The 14,695-nt window shown below is 41.5% G+C and overlaps 2 protein-coding genes across 9 annotated transcripts in view; both read left to right on the top strand.

Annotated features, from left to right (window-relative positions):
• The first annotated feature begins 563 nt into the window (after window positions 1–563).
• The window catches only part of POC1B (POC1 centriolar protein B), a 160,421-nt gene continuing 146,289 nt past the window's right edge, over window positions 564–14,695 (top strand). For 7 of the 8 annotated variants that reach the window (XR_634962.4, XM_009181402.4, XM_009181401.4 and 4 more), the window contains exons 1-2: window positions 5,096–5,415; window positions 6,101–6,185. Coding sequence is in view for 7 of the 8 variants with exons in the window: in XM_009181402.4 (XP_009179666.2) it covers window positions 5,401–5,415; window positions 6,101–6,185 (100 nt within the window). In the remaining variant the exon portion in view is untranslated. Of the gene's footprint in view, window positions 647–5,095; window positions 5,416–6,100; window positions 6,186–14,695 lie in introns of those variants that run through there. The other variant, XM_017946096.2, reaches the window with a different exon arrangement.
• On the top strand, window positions 6,498–11,865 carry GALNT4 (polypeptide N-acetylgalactosaminyltransferase 4). The gene has a single exon (XM_003906937.5). It carries the CDS (start codon window positions 6,750–6,752, stop codon window positions 8,484–8,486), a length of 1,737 nt encoding a protein of 578 aa, XP_003906986.1. The 5' UTR covers window positions 6,498–6,749; the 3' UTR covers window positions 8,487–11,865.

The following is a 14,695-nucleotide window of genomic DNA, read 5'->3' as shown; positions in this document are numbered from 1 at the left end:
AAGTGAAATAAGCCAGGCACAGGAAGATAAACATTACATGTTCTCATTCATTTATGAGAGCTAAAAAAGTTGATCACATGAAGATAGAGAGTGGAATGGTAGATTCTCTTTCTCCCAGAGAATGAGAAGGATGTGTGGGTGGGAGGGGGGAAATGAAGAGAGGTTGGTTTACAGGTACAATCATACAGTTACATAGAAGAAATACGTTCTAATATTTGATAGCAGAATCAGGTGACTATAGATGACAATAATGCACTGTATCAAAATGGCTAGAAAAGACAATTTGAAATGTACCTGACATATAGAAATGATAAATCCTCAGGTGATGGATACCCTAAATGCCCTGACTTGATCATTATACATTCTATGCATGCAACAAAATTTCACATGTACCCCATAATGTACAAATAGAGTGTATCGATAAAATTACAAAATACTTTAAACTATTGGAGGACAATGATCATGTTTTCTATTTATTTTGTAGACTTTTTCAGTAAATATAGAGCTGACCAGCCACAATGTCAGCTTTCAATCAATGCAGGAAATATTTATTGTGCCTCTACTATGTGTCACAGATTGTGCTGCCTATAGAGTGATACTAAAATGAGTAGAACACAGTTCTCATCTTTACTAACCTTTCACTATGGTAAGTGCTGGTAGACACAGAAACATAATGTGGATGTAAATGCAGCAACATAAAATAGTGCTAAGTAGAACTCTAAGTTGCATACCATCAGGACCAAAAGGAAAAATAGTAAGTTGTATTTTTATAAGGGGGAATAGGTTCAGAGAAAGAGGATTTTACATAAACATATCTTCCCTGAGATACATTTCTTTGTGTATAAGTTGGAGCAAGACAGTAGCACAGGCATTCACGAGTACAGAAACAGCTCTAGCAAAGGCTCCAAAGGGTGTAGTTAACTGCAATGGCTTAAGGACTGGCCCAGGGGAGATGAGTGGTTAGATATAAAATAGGACTTGGTTTGAGGCATTTAAAAGTGAACTAAAAATGCATTTTAAAGAAGATCTATGGCACGATATACCAGTGGTTCCCAAATGTTGATACATATTATAATCACCTAGAAAGCTTGTTTGAAAACAGATTTCTAGTATTCACATTAGTAGACCTTCTAAATGAAAACCTCTGGGGTGAGGACTAAAAATCTTTACTTTTAGCAAGCTACCCTGGTGAATCTTATGTTATTTGTTGGTAAATGCAGGGTGGACAGGTGGAGGGGAGAAATTTTGAAGTTAGAAAGCAAGTTGGTGTTACTGAAATATTCTAGAAGGCAGAAGGCAGGATCTGTGGAGTGACAGGAGCCATTGGACAGAAAGATAGGAAGATAAAATATATGGTGAGGAGCATGCCTGTAATCCCAGCTACCTGGGAGGCTGCTGCAGGAGGATCACTTGAGCTCAGGAGTTCAAGGCCAGTCTAGGCAGCCCATTGTATATATATATATATATATGTTGAGGATGTAGTTGATAGGACTTGGAGACTGAATGTTGACTTAAATGAATCATGCAGTTTTCAAAAATGTAATGCATTATTGATTCACACCCATCTTGTACTTTTCCATGTGCTCTCCTATACTTTGGAGGAAGTGTATCAATAAGGGAGTTCCCCTGCCTGTAAACAGGCTCAAAGTATGTTCACTCCAAGTGCTATATAGTAAGGTGAACAGTAGATGGCACTTTTGTACTACGCTGAATTTCCAAATTTGTAGACCAAGGAAGAACCAGTGCTAAAATAAAAACAACTCTTTATAATGCCCAAGTAAATAAATTCAATTTCTGTTTTGGGGGAACTGGAAAAGAAGGGCTAATTAGAGGTCGGTTTGTCCTACTTAGTACCTGGCCTGCAGTAAAACCTTGTAGGTTTTTAAATACTGATCCTGCTTGTGGCTCCCACTCATATAAATAATTAGGTTGCAATCCAGAGAGGTCTAAATAATCATTGTAGCAAGTGGAATTAGGCTTGAGGTTAGAAAAAATTTCTCCAACTTAGACCACATTTCCAATTTCTACCTCTGAGCTTTCACTATTTGCAAAGGTGAAGAAAAGCAGAAAAGAACAAAATCAACTATGGAAAAGAACAATGGGAAGGGCAGTTTAGAGTAATAAGTGAGGACAGTGGAATGAAAATAAAGGAGATATTACTTTCATTTTGTAAAACTTATTATTAAAATCTTGGCAAAAATGCAATGTTTTATACATTTATAGTACACTTGCAATCACACAAAAGTCATGACAGTGATTAAGAGAGTGGATTCTGAAGGCACACTGCAGTGTCTAAAAATCTCAACTCTGCCACTTCCTAGCTAGCAGTGTGCCTTGGGCAAGTAACTTAATGTCTCTGCATATCAATTTACTCATCTATAAAACGGAAATGGTAATAATAGCACATCTCTAATAAGATTGTTATGATCACTAAATGTCAAAATCTGTAAGGTACTTAGAAAAGTCCTAGCATGTAGTGAAAACATAGGTAGGTATATTAGTCCATTCTCACGTTGCTATAAAGAACTAGACTAGGTAATTTACAAAGCAAAGAGGTTTAATTGGTTCATGGTTCTGCAGGCTGTACAGGAAGTATAGCTGGGGAGGCCTCAGGAAACTTACAATCATGGTGGAAGGCAAAGGGGAAGCAGGCACATCCTACATGGCTGGAGCAGGAGGAAAAGAGCAAAGGGGGGAAATGCTACGCACTTTTAAACAACCAGATCTCATGATAACTCACTCAGAACAGCAAGGGGGAAATCCACTCCCGTGATCCAATCACCTCCCACCAGGCCCCTCTTCCAACACTGGGGATTGCAATCCTACGTGAGATTTCGGTGGGGACACAAATCCAAACCATATCAGTAGGTGACAAATTTTTTAAGATAAACGTTAGGTGATAGGAGCAATAGGTAGTTTCCCTCCCATCTTTTAAATTTAAAACATGTGTTTCCTGATAACTGAGAAAAAAAGTAAAAACTTAACTTTTACTAAAACAGTTAAATAAAAATCTATACTTTTTTTTTCTTTCGAGCTAGTTTCTAAATCTCCAACTTCTTCCTTTTTCTGCTTCTGCTCTGCCCGATATTAGATACAACATGGCTATGAGTAATCCTGAGGTCCTGATTACTCTTCAGCTTCTGGTATTATTATTTTATTATTGTGGTGAAAAACCTGTAATGAAATTTACCACTTTACCCATTTTTAGGTGTACAATTCACTGGCATTAAGTACATTCACAATGTTGTGCAAACATCACCACTATCTATTTCCAGAACTTCATCATCCCAAACAGAAACTCTGCACCCATTCAACAGTAACTCCCCAGTCTCCCTTACCCCCAGCCCTAGTAACCTCTATCTACTTTCTGTCCTTACGAAGTCACCTATTCTAGGTACCTCATATGAGTGGAATCATACAATATGCTCCTTTGTGTTTGGCTTATTCACTTAGCAAAATGTTTTCAAGGTTCATCCATGTTGTAGCTTGTATCAGAATTTCATTTCTTTTTATGGCAGGATAATATTTCCTTATATGTATATATCACACACATTTTGTTTATCCATTCATCTGTTGGATACTTGGATTGTATCCACTTTTTGGCTATTGTAAATAATGCTTGCTTTGAACACTGGCATCTGTTGGAGTCTCTGCTTTCAATACTTATGGGATATACCTAGCAGTGAGATTGCTGGATTATAAGGTAATTTTAGGTTTAACTTTTTGAGGAACTGAAAATTTTTTTTAACAGAGCTACATCATTTTACATTCCCACCAGTATCCAGCATTATTTAAAAATAATTTTTAAATATATTTGGCAGGCTTTTAAAATAAGTCAAGCCTAAACTGGGAATATGTAGCAAAACTAAGAATCCTGCAACAGTTTGCTGACAAGTTGCTGGTATCAACACTCTTAACATATCATCTCCTAGACTAATGTAGTGTTTCTCAACATACACAGCTGAGACTCCCATAGTAATCATCTATGGAGCTTGTTACATCAGAAGGGCCCTGGATCCCACCTTGTATATGTTGATTCAGCATCTCTGGAAATGGGGCCCCCAAATCAACATTAGAAATGCTAAAGCATGAGACTCATCAACCCTAGATTGCTGAGTTCTTGAAGGCAGGGGAAATATCTTAGTCATCATTGTGTCCCTCAAGGCCAAACATACAACAGATATTTAACAAGCGTATACTTAAATTAACTAACACTGTAATCTAAAGCCTACCTGTTTAGTTGTTAGGTACCATATTCAATAAAATTAAACTCAATCACTAGACAACTAGGGAATCTGTAATTAAGGTGTGTAGCATACCTTTCATTTGCATAAAACACGTATCTTACCAGCTGTGCTCTATCATGCCTTTTGATGTAGCTAAGGATCTTTACACTATATGTAATTTTCAGCTCAGAACACACCTTGAGGCAGGGTTAAAAAAAAAAGGATATGGACTTGGAATTAGAAGAACTGCCTGTGTGACCTCTAAGACCAATATCTAGGAATCAAGTTTATAACTTGGAAACATTGAAAACATTTTGTAATTCTACCAACTACATTGTTTGACTGAAGCACAAATGATACTATGTGTGATAAAGTCTGCTGTAGAAAGGTGGTCTCATAACAACAACAAAAAAACCAACAAACCAAAACCATGTTTCCAAGTCTTCCTAAAGACTTTAAGTATCCAGCTGTGTAAGTTTAGTGCTCTAAGGTATACGCAAATCAGCAAATGAGATTGGAAACATATCGCAGAACATTATTAAGTGTATGCACGACATTTATTCATTCACTCATTCATTCATCACGCACATCCAGCATCTATATCAATATCCCGCAGGGCACTGTGTGGAAAACAGTGGTTAAATAAATTCAAATCCGCCCTCCGGGGATTTAGTTCCTTTTAGTATATTAATAACTAGCAAGCTGCCCCACTTCAAAGCTTTACGTCAACAAAATAAGCGGTAGGGGATCACCTTAAACGTCACGGGTGCTGTCTCTTTAAAACATAATAGAACTCTGATTGCATCGATCACAGGCTCACAACTCCCTTCCATTCATCGCTCTTATTCCCGTCCTGGTTACTATCCCGCTTCCTGACGTCAAACCACAGGGAACGCGAGCGTTAGTAAACATGGCTTTGGTGTGTAGCCACAGCTGAACCGGAGCATCCCTCCCGTCCGCTCTTTACAGGGCTGGCGGTGTCTCGGGGCTCGGCTAGCCATGCTTGGAGCGCGGGGTTTGACTGGGCCGCCGTTGTTGTAGTGACCGGGAGGCGCTGCCGCTCTGGGCAGACGGTTCCGGGAGCCGCACGGTCCCCTCTCCTGCCCCCTCCCCCCCCCCCCCCCCCCCCGGGTCCCCCCCCCCCCGGGGCCCTGGGGCGGACCACCCCCCCCCGATGGCCTCAGCCACGGTAAGAACGGGTTGGAAGTGCGGGGGGATCCCTCCCCGGAGCCTGTCCCGCCGGCTGCGGAGCCAGGTCCGGGCCGAACCCGCACCTGGCGGGAGATGGAGGCAGGTGTCCGCAGCCGGGTCCTGAGCCCCTTGTCCCGGGGCGTCCGTATCTCACTCTCTGCCACCGTGGCGGACGGAGTGCAGAAACCAGACCCAGCTCCCGGGCGCTCTTCCCCGAGTTCCGGAGCTCCGGACTGAGCCGGGCGGTCCCACAGCCCCCAGAATTCTTGGACGGTTTCCGTGGAGCGCCTACGTCAGAATCACCTGGGAAGTATTTAAAAAAAAAAAAAAAAAAAAGTACCAAAGCCGAGGCGCATCCTAGCACCTGCCTGCCCTGTGCCAGCGGGCGGGGCCCGGGAACGTGCATGTCAAAGGGGACACGGCTCCTACGATGCGCTGGACTCTGGGGAGCGCGAACAGAGCGTTTTGCCGGCCCTGCGGGGAGAGCTGGCGCCGGCGTCTCCCTGTAGCCGGACTGGGCGCCGCGCCCGTGGGTGGGCTGCTGCCCGGCCCCGCCGCCCAGCCAAGCCGCCGCCTGGGTGGCCATTCCCAGGCCGGACTCCAGGGGAGTGGCAGCGTCGATCCCGGCCCCCAGAATTCGAGGTCTGCGGCGGCTTTCAAAACTTGACAACTTTCCTTTCCAGGAGGACCCCGTTCTGGAGCGTTATTTCAAAGGCCACAAAGCTGCGATCACCTCCTTGGACTTCAGCCCCAACGGCAAGCAACTCGGTAAGTCTTATTCTTGTTTTGCTTTTGTAATGAGACAAAAGTTCCACGGGCCGGAAACCTTTCCTCCTGTCCGGGCAGGGTCCCTAGAAGAACGGCTAGGAGCCTGTATGGGGGTTGAGAGCACCCGGAGACGAGGGCCCAGCGCGGCGGGGCGCAGCTGGGGCCCCCTCGGCCATCCCGGCCCCCGGCCCGGCCAAGAGTCTAGTATCCAGCAGTCTAGGCCTGGCGGACGACTTTCGCAAACTAACCACCAGGAGGAGTGAGTGGGTAGGGGAGGGGTTTGTCCTGGGCCCGGGAAGGGTGGGGTGTTGGCTGGAGAGTTCGTGAAAAGTTGTGAGCCGAGCAGGAGGAAGTGGGGAGAGAGGAGTTGGGCCGTGCCGGAGGCCGAGGACCGAGAGGGCTGAGGTGACCCCTGGAAAGCCCAGGTGGCTGGAAAGAAGCCCAGCGCCTGCATGAAAGGAAGAACCTGCCGGGAAGTACCTGAGCTCGAGCTGTGGGTTCCGCCGCCCTTCCCCTGCATGGTGGCTGGGTGGCTGCGTCTGCGCCCCAGCCCTGAGAATCCGGATGGCGGTGAGGTGGACTTGGGCAGGCAAGAGCTGCCTGCTGCTGGCGTTTTTAACAGTGGCCTATATCTTCGTGGAGCTCTTGGTCTCCACTTTTCATGCCTCCGCAGGAGCCGGCCGTGCCAGGGAGCTGGGGTCAAGAAGGCTCTCAGACCTCCAGAAAAATACAGAGGATTTGTCTCGACCGCTTTATAAGAAGCCCCCTGCAGATTCCCATGCACCTGGGGAGTGGGGGAAAGCCAGCAAACTCCAACTCAACGAGGGTGAACTGAAGCAGCAAGAAGAACTCATTGAGAGATATGCCATCAATATTTACCTCAGTGACAGAATTTCCCTGCATCGACACATAGAGGATAAAAGAATGTATGAGTGTAAGTCCCAGAAGTTCAACTATAGGACACTTCCTACCACCTCTGTTATCATTGCTTTCTATAATGAAGCCTGGTCGACTTTGCTCCGTACTATTCACAGTGTTTTAGAAACTTCTCCTGCGGTCCTTTTGAAAGAGATCATCTTGGTGGATGACTTGAGTGACAGAGTTTATTTGAAGACGCAACTTGAAACTTACATCAGCAATCTTGATAGAGTACGCTTGATTAGGACCAATAAGCGAGAGGGGCTGGTTAGGGCCCGTCTGATTGGGGCCACTTTCGCCACTGGGGACGTCCTCACTTTCCTGGATTGTCACTGTGAGTGTAATTCCGGTTGGCTGGAACCGCTTTTGGAAAGGATTGGGAGAGATGAAACAGCAATTGTGTGTCCTGTTATAGATACAATTGATTGGAATACTTTTGAATTCTATATGCAGACAGGGGAGCCCATGATTGGTGGGTTTGACTGGCGTTTAACATTTCAGTGGCATTCTGTCCCCAAACACGAAAGGGACAGGCGGATATCAAGAATTGACCCCATCAGATCACCCACCATGGCTGGAGGACTGTTTGCTGTCAGCAAGAAATATTTTCAGTACCTTGGAACATATGACACAGGAATGGAAGTGTGGGGAGGTGAAAACCTTGAGCTGTCTTTTAGGGTGTGGCAGTGTGGTGGCAAATTGGAGATCCACCCGTGTTCCCACGTGGGCCATGTGTTCCCCAAGCGGGCACCGTATGCTCGCCCCAATTTCCTACAGAATACTGCTCGGGCAGCAGAAGTTTGGATGGATGAGTACAAAGAGCACTTCTACAATAGAAACCCTCCAGCAAGAAAAGAAGCTTATGGTGATATTTCTGAAAGAAAATTACTACGAGAGCGGCTGAGATGCAAGAGCTTTGACTGGTATTTGAAAAACGTGTTTCCTAATTTACATGTTCCAGAGGATAGGCCAGGCTGGCATGGGGCTATTCGCAGTAAAGGGATCTCTTCTGAATGTTTAGATTATAATTCTCCTGACAACAACCCCACAGGTGCTAACCTTTCACTGTTTGGATGCCATGGTCAAGGAGGCAATCAATTCTTTGAATATACTTCAAACAAAGAAATAAGGTTTAATTCTGTGACAGAGTTATGTGCAGAGGTTCCTGAGCAAAAAAATTATGTAGGAATGCAAAATTGTCCCAAAGATGGGTTCCTTGTACCAGCAAACATTATTTGGCATTTTAAAGAAGATGGAACTATTTTTCACCCACAGTCAGGACTGTGTCTTAGTGCTTATCGGACACCGGAGGGCCGACCTGATGTACAAATGAGAACTTGTGATGCTCTAGATAAAAATCAAATTTGGAGTTTTGAGAAATAGAGCACAACAGCACTTTCGTCATGAGCTGACAATAGCGTCAAGAAAGTCAAAGAGCCTGAAGGGCCTCAGTGAAGATTGTATTTTATTTTTATCAAAAGCCACCTAGCAGTCGTCTGTGGAGCACTGGAAAGCTGGGGTTCATTTTGGTATACCACACTGAAACTGGGTACCCAGAGTGCTGCTGTTTAATATTTCACAGTGCCTTACTTATATGGGTTGTTTTATATAAGAGCTTTGTCAATATGGTCTCTTCTTAAAAGAAGTTGACTGTGAATTGAAACACACGAGACATTTAAGTGCCAGACTTAAAGAATGTAAAGGTCCAAGTAAAATGAGGTATGATTTATGTTGATGGGTAAGTTCACCGCACATCCCATTTTTTAACAAAACTCACAACTGTGCAGTTGGAGCTATTGCTATTTTCATTACATAGAATTTGAATTTTTCAGCCAGCACATTAAATTTTAGATTTTATTTTTAAATTTTTTTTTCTAATCAAAAAGAAAGAAAATTGAGCTTAATGCAAAAGGCCTGGTTTTAGAGATACGTGTAATTGGAAGAGGGCATTTGTGAGTGTGAGTTTGGAGGCCTTTTTAACATGCAGACGTACCCATATCTAAATGAAATGGGGAGATATTTACATTCCATACTTTGTAAACTTGAGCTATTGGACTTCACTGATCTATATATTAATACCTCAAATTCCTCTTGATTTGTAAGCTGTCCTCTCTGTGAACGTGTTTGTGTGTGCAGGGCATTTTCTGATTGCACTTCCTTAAGTTATGAATGTACTAGAAAGGGACTCATTCCGAATACTATGCCTCCCTTTGTTAATGCTTAATCATTTAAAGTAAACACAATTGAGGCCTCTCTGAAGTTAAACCCAACTATGTTTATTAAAATGTGTGAAACTGAAAGTGGGCTAGGTTCTGCCAAGGCTGTGGAACTCTCCTACGAATTCTGCTGGTCAGGAAATTTAAGAATTTATCTTTAAAATGCAAGGAAAAAAGACTGCCTTGGCAGTTGTGAATGCTGCTTTCCGTCTCTAGCACCGAGCCTGGCACTTAAGTGCCCCTTTCAGTAAATGGGTGAATGAATGACTGAATGAATGAATGGCTCAGCTGAGGAATGTGACTTTGGTCAAGTTATTTGATGTGTTTGGGCTTGGTTTTCTCATCTGTAAAATGTGGGTGCTGAATTGGATCTTAAATATCCCTTTCAGCTCTGAAATGTTGATTATACAGTATATTCTTCCCAGATTCACTCACTGTACAATCTTTACAATACTTTTTATCTTTTTCACTTTTGACATAGGTAATGTTGTTGAGCAGTTGAGCAATGTTCAATCCAGTTGTGAAGCTGGAGAAGAGAAATGGGTTTTTAAAATTAAGTGAGCTGAGGCCGGGCGCGGTGGCTGACACCTGTAATCCCAGCACTTTGGGAGGCCAAGGTGGGCGGATCACGTGGTCAGGAGATCGAGACCTTCCTGGCTAACATGGTGAAACCCCGTCTCTACTAAAAATACAAAAAATTAGCTGGGCGTGGTGGTGGGCACCTGTAGTCCCAGCTACTCGGGAGGCTGAGGCAGGAGAATGGCGTGAACCCAGGAGGCGGAGCCGAGATCTCACCACTGCACTCCAGCCTCGGCAACAGCCAGACTCTGTCTCAAAAAAAAAAAAAAAAAAAAAAAAAAGAGAATTAAGTGAGCGGAACTCACCTGAAGTGGTTTACTTCTGTGGGTTAAGAAGTTTTAGTCAGTGTTTATAGTCATTTCATTTTGATAATTGTTGAACCAATTTTGTTTTTAAAACCTTTAGACTCTAAAAGTAATATTTTGACTAAGAATATAAATATTCCCAAAACTAAATTATTCGGGAAGTAAACACTTTTTTTTTTTGAAGTATTTTTACTGGTTTTATACCAATATTATATCCAGAAATCACAGGATGAATTTAGAATTAAATCTCAATTAGTACACTTTGGCCTAGATTTATGAAAAATGCATGCTTCATAAAGAGTCCACTGTATTCACGAGTAAAGTTGCTTTTAGTGTTTACTTGATGACTTGGAGAGTAAGAATTTTGCAAAATCTGAATTAAGGAAATTCTTTAGGATAACCATTTGAAAAAATAAAATTGCTATGCAATCTTGAATATTTTCTCTTTTGCCTCGTAAAATGAAAATGCATTCATAGTTTCTGTAAGTTATTTAGCAGCCTTAAAGTTTATCAACGAATTGTCCAGATCCCACATGCAGCATGCTTGACCCTGCATTTAATTTAAGAAGGGTTAATAATAATGCTCTGAGTTTTTCAAAAGGGATTCTCCTAAACCCACCCACTTCTCTTGCCCAGGCTGCTTTTTAAAAATACTTTTTTATTTTTTACTTATTTTAAAATTTTCTCTTTTTATTTTTTTGTTTTCTTGTTAGCCCCCTATTATATGGGATAACTAAAATTGCTATATTTTGAAAGTACTTACTACATTATTTTTATTTTAGTATCTTGATGCTCCTATCAAAAGGGAAATGAGGCTTTAAAAAATAAAGTACCTTAATTTTTTATTGACTTTTTGCCCTAAATTGCTAGGTGTGACCCAGCAATCTTTTAGGAAGAGATTTTACAGTGGTGCTTTATTTATGTCAATAATCCAGTATAGTTAGGTTGTTCATTCCTCATGAGTGCATAACAGAAAAACGGGACTGTCACATTTTCATATTTAGGCACGTTCCAATTTAATTCCAAAAATACTCTGTAATTCTACATTTAAAAAAACTGATGCCCTAATTTGAATTTATTAGTACCAAAGCTCTCTTTTGTTGTAGACAATTAAGAGTTGACCTTTTAAGTTAATGTATATGCTTAAAAACAGTTTTAGGAAAATATTTGGTAGACAAGGAGTTTCAACTTTAAATGTTCAACTTTAGTGTCCAACTCTATGGATACATGGACTATCTAAATAGGCGTTTTTAGTCATTAAAAAAAAAATCTAGTTACTAGGAGGATTTCTATCACTCAAAATAACTTGTTTGTAAAAGAAAATTTGTTTACTTACCCATTAGTAAGTTCCTACATATTCATTATATGATGGCAAATGAAACTTTTCTAGGATGAAGACAGCTTATTTTTAAGTTGTATGGTCTTAGTTGGTTTAGGGTCTCAATTTTAATTAATAAAATACTTGGTTTTTGTTTGCTTGTCCTTTTGAATTCCTGTTTTAATAATTTTAAAATGAGCACAAAGAATGTTGAAGTTCAGATTAATCTCTTCTGAATGATGATTTTTTTTCTCTGTGATGAGTTGTTTCTGACTTTTTTCCTTTTGTATTTGTAATGTTGATTAAGACATAAAATAAAAAGTGCGCCTGATTATTTTTGCAAATAGATTGTGATTATTTTAGCCTGTGGGAACGTACTCCTGTGTATATATTTATAATGGCAATGGAAGTAAGTTCAGCTTGCAGTTCTTTTACTTATTTGAAAATTCAGACAGTAGATATTTAAAAAGTCAAAATTCCCATATTATTTTACAACGTGTAGTTAATCAGCAAGTATTCTGAAGGGGTGTTAGTACTATTATTTTATTAACTACTCATGAGCAAACTAGAAATGATCAGGGATCTCTGGGGCCCACTTGGGCCACTATAAAAGGAAGCAATGGGCACCTGGACATATTAGCACCAATTTCACTACCCTGGGTGGAAAAGAAAAATGTCTGTCCTCTGAACAACAAATCCTCATATTTCCCTGGTCCATAAATGCAATTCCCTTCCACCAGTGGCATGTCTCTTCCTCTTTAGTGATTCCTAAATCCCTATACCCCTGTCTCTCCCTGGCCAGACACACTGCCTGAGAATGACTATTGTAAGGACTCTAACATCAGATGGTCTTATAGCTGCATTTAGCATATATATAGGTGACCTAAACATATTTTCACTAATTTTTATACACTTAAAAGTTCCTGCAAATACTTGTATTCTAACCTTACTCTCTTACTAAGTGACTTGCAGCTCTGTATAAATCACTTTTATCTCTCTGTGTTTCAGGTTCACGAGTACAAAAAAGACTGGAAAATCCATAGAGACAGTACATTAGTGTTTGCCGGGGTCTGGGAAAGGGAGGAATAGAGAATGCTAACAGAGATGAATTTTTGGCAGGTGGCGGGGGTAGGGGATTATGAGAATGTTCTGGAATTAGTGATAAAAGTGCAAATGTTGGGCAAAACACTGGTGTACTTTAAAAGGCTAAATTTTATGGTATTTAAATAATATCTCAGTTTTTAAAAAATACCTCAGGTAAAAAAGCAGGCTGGAGAATTTCGGATGTCTCAGAAAAGATTTCTCTTTGCATGCTAGACCTCTTTGCATGCCTCTGTGCACGCTAGACTTTAGAACAGGCTAGTAGGATTTAGTATTTAATAATACTTGAATCATTTTGTAATTTGCAGAATTAAGAAAGTTATATATATGAATGAATCAGTCTGCTTAGTGTTAGGTGGGGCTTGGAAATAAGTTTATGTGGGAGGTTTTCCTAAAATTTCAGAGAAACTTCAATAAATCCTTTTGGACAGGAGGTGCAGATTACTGTAAAAGGTGAAACAAGTTCCTGAGTTGTATAGTTGTCCACAGCAGAAATGAAAATTAGAGGGCACATGTCTTCAGGACCTCCTGAGGCTGTGTCATGTTTAAAAAAAAAAAGAAAAGAAAATTGGAGAAGTACTTCTAACTTAATAATTTTTGGGATACCACTTTTTAATTTGTGCCAAGCTTTATCAATCTTCCAGGCTGGGCTAGGAGTGATATCTACTGCAGGCCAGCAGTGTCTTTGGGTGTCTGGTCACCATTCTAATCTGTCTATTTGCATTTATCTAATCCTGTTCAAAAGGGGAAGAGGAGGCAGTCTATTTATTTACTACTCCCTTATTTAGTTAAAGCTACTGTATGCCAGATGCCATTTTATGCTCTGGGTTTACATAAAGAGGGGAAGAAAGCAGATGTGCTTCATGAGATGGTATGAAGAGTTCATGGTCCAGTGGTGGAGACAAATGTTAACAAGTAAACACAAATCCATTTGTCAGTACAACTTGATGCAACAAAGGAAAGTAGTCAAAGCTGTGAAGGAAAGGAATAGTATGCTGCTGTTTTTGTTTTTGTTTGTTTTTTTTTTTTTTTTTGAGACCAAGTCTTACTCTGTCACCTAGGCTGGAGTGCAGTGGCATGATCTCGGCTGACTTCAACCTCTGTCTCCCAAGTTCAAGCGATTCTCGTGCCTCAGCCTCCCAAGTAGCTGAGACTACAGGTGCATGCCACAATGCCCAGCTAATTTTTGTATTTTTAGTAGAAATGGGGTTTCACCATGTTGACCAGGCTGGTCTCGAACTCCTGACCTCAAGTGATCCACCCACCTCAGTCTCCCAAAGTGCTGGGATTATAGGTGTGAGCCACTGTATCCAGCCATAGAGTGCTTTTTAAAGGGAGGATAACAGTGGAGACATCCTTAAATTTATGGGGTCAAGGAATACTTCCCTGTGAAAGTTAGATTTAACTGAAGACCAGAGGAGAAGTTAGCTAGGTAAAGACTAAAAGGAGAATAGCATAGGCAAAGACCAAGGCTGGGAAAGAGCTGTCCTAGATCAAGAAAGTGTAAGAATGCCAGAATGGGTAGAACCTGGTAAACAGAGAGATGAAGCTGCAGGGGGAGGCAGAGACAGCTTCGGTAGGGCCTTGAAGCTATAGTGGGTTTAAATGGTGACCCTCCAAAAGATGTGTCCATGTCATAGTCCTTGGAACCTGTGATGTGACCTTATTTGGGGGGAAAAAAGTCTTTGTAGATGTAAGTCTGCAAAGGATCTTAATGATTATGAGATCATCCTGAATTATCTGTGTGGGCCCTAAATCCAGTGACGTGTCCTTGTAAAAAACATACTGAGGAGATAAGAGGAGGCCATGTGAAGCCAGAGGCAGAGATTGGAGTGACACAGCAACAAGCCAATGAGTGCCTAGAGACACCAGGAGCTGGGAGAGGGAGGGAATGAGATATCCTCTAGAGCCTTTGGAGAGAGTGTGGCCCGGTCAACACCGTGATTTCAGGCTTCTGGTTTCTGGAACTGTGAGATAACAAATTTCTGTTGTTTTATGCCTCCAGGTTTGTGGTAATTTGTTACAGCAGCTACAGGAAACTTGACATGTTTTAGGATTTTGTTCTGAGAGTGG

Source organism: Papio anubis, chromosome 9, assembly GCF_008728515.1.
Source record: "Papio anubis isolate 15944 chromosome 9, Panubis1.0, whole genome shotgun sequence".
Classification (NCBI taxonomy): domain Eukaryota; kingdom Metazoa; phylum Chordata; class Mammalia; order Primates; family Cercopithecidae; genus Papio; species Papio anubis.
The sequence above is the reverse complement of the archived record's forward strand: the minus strand, read 5'-3'. Positions and strand labels throughout refer to the sequence as shown.

Excerpts from the sequence above, each read along its gene's own strand:
- GALNT4 (XM_003906937.5), top strand. The coding sequence starts at position 6,750 with ATGGCGGTGAGGTGGACTTGGGCAGGCAAGAGCTGCCTGCTGCTGGCG.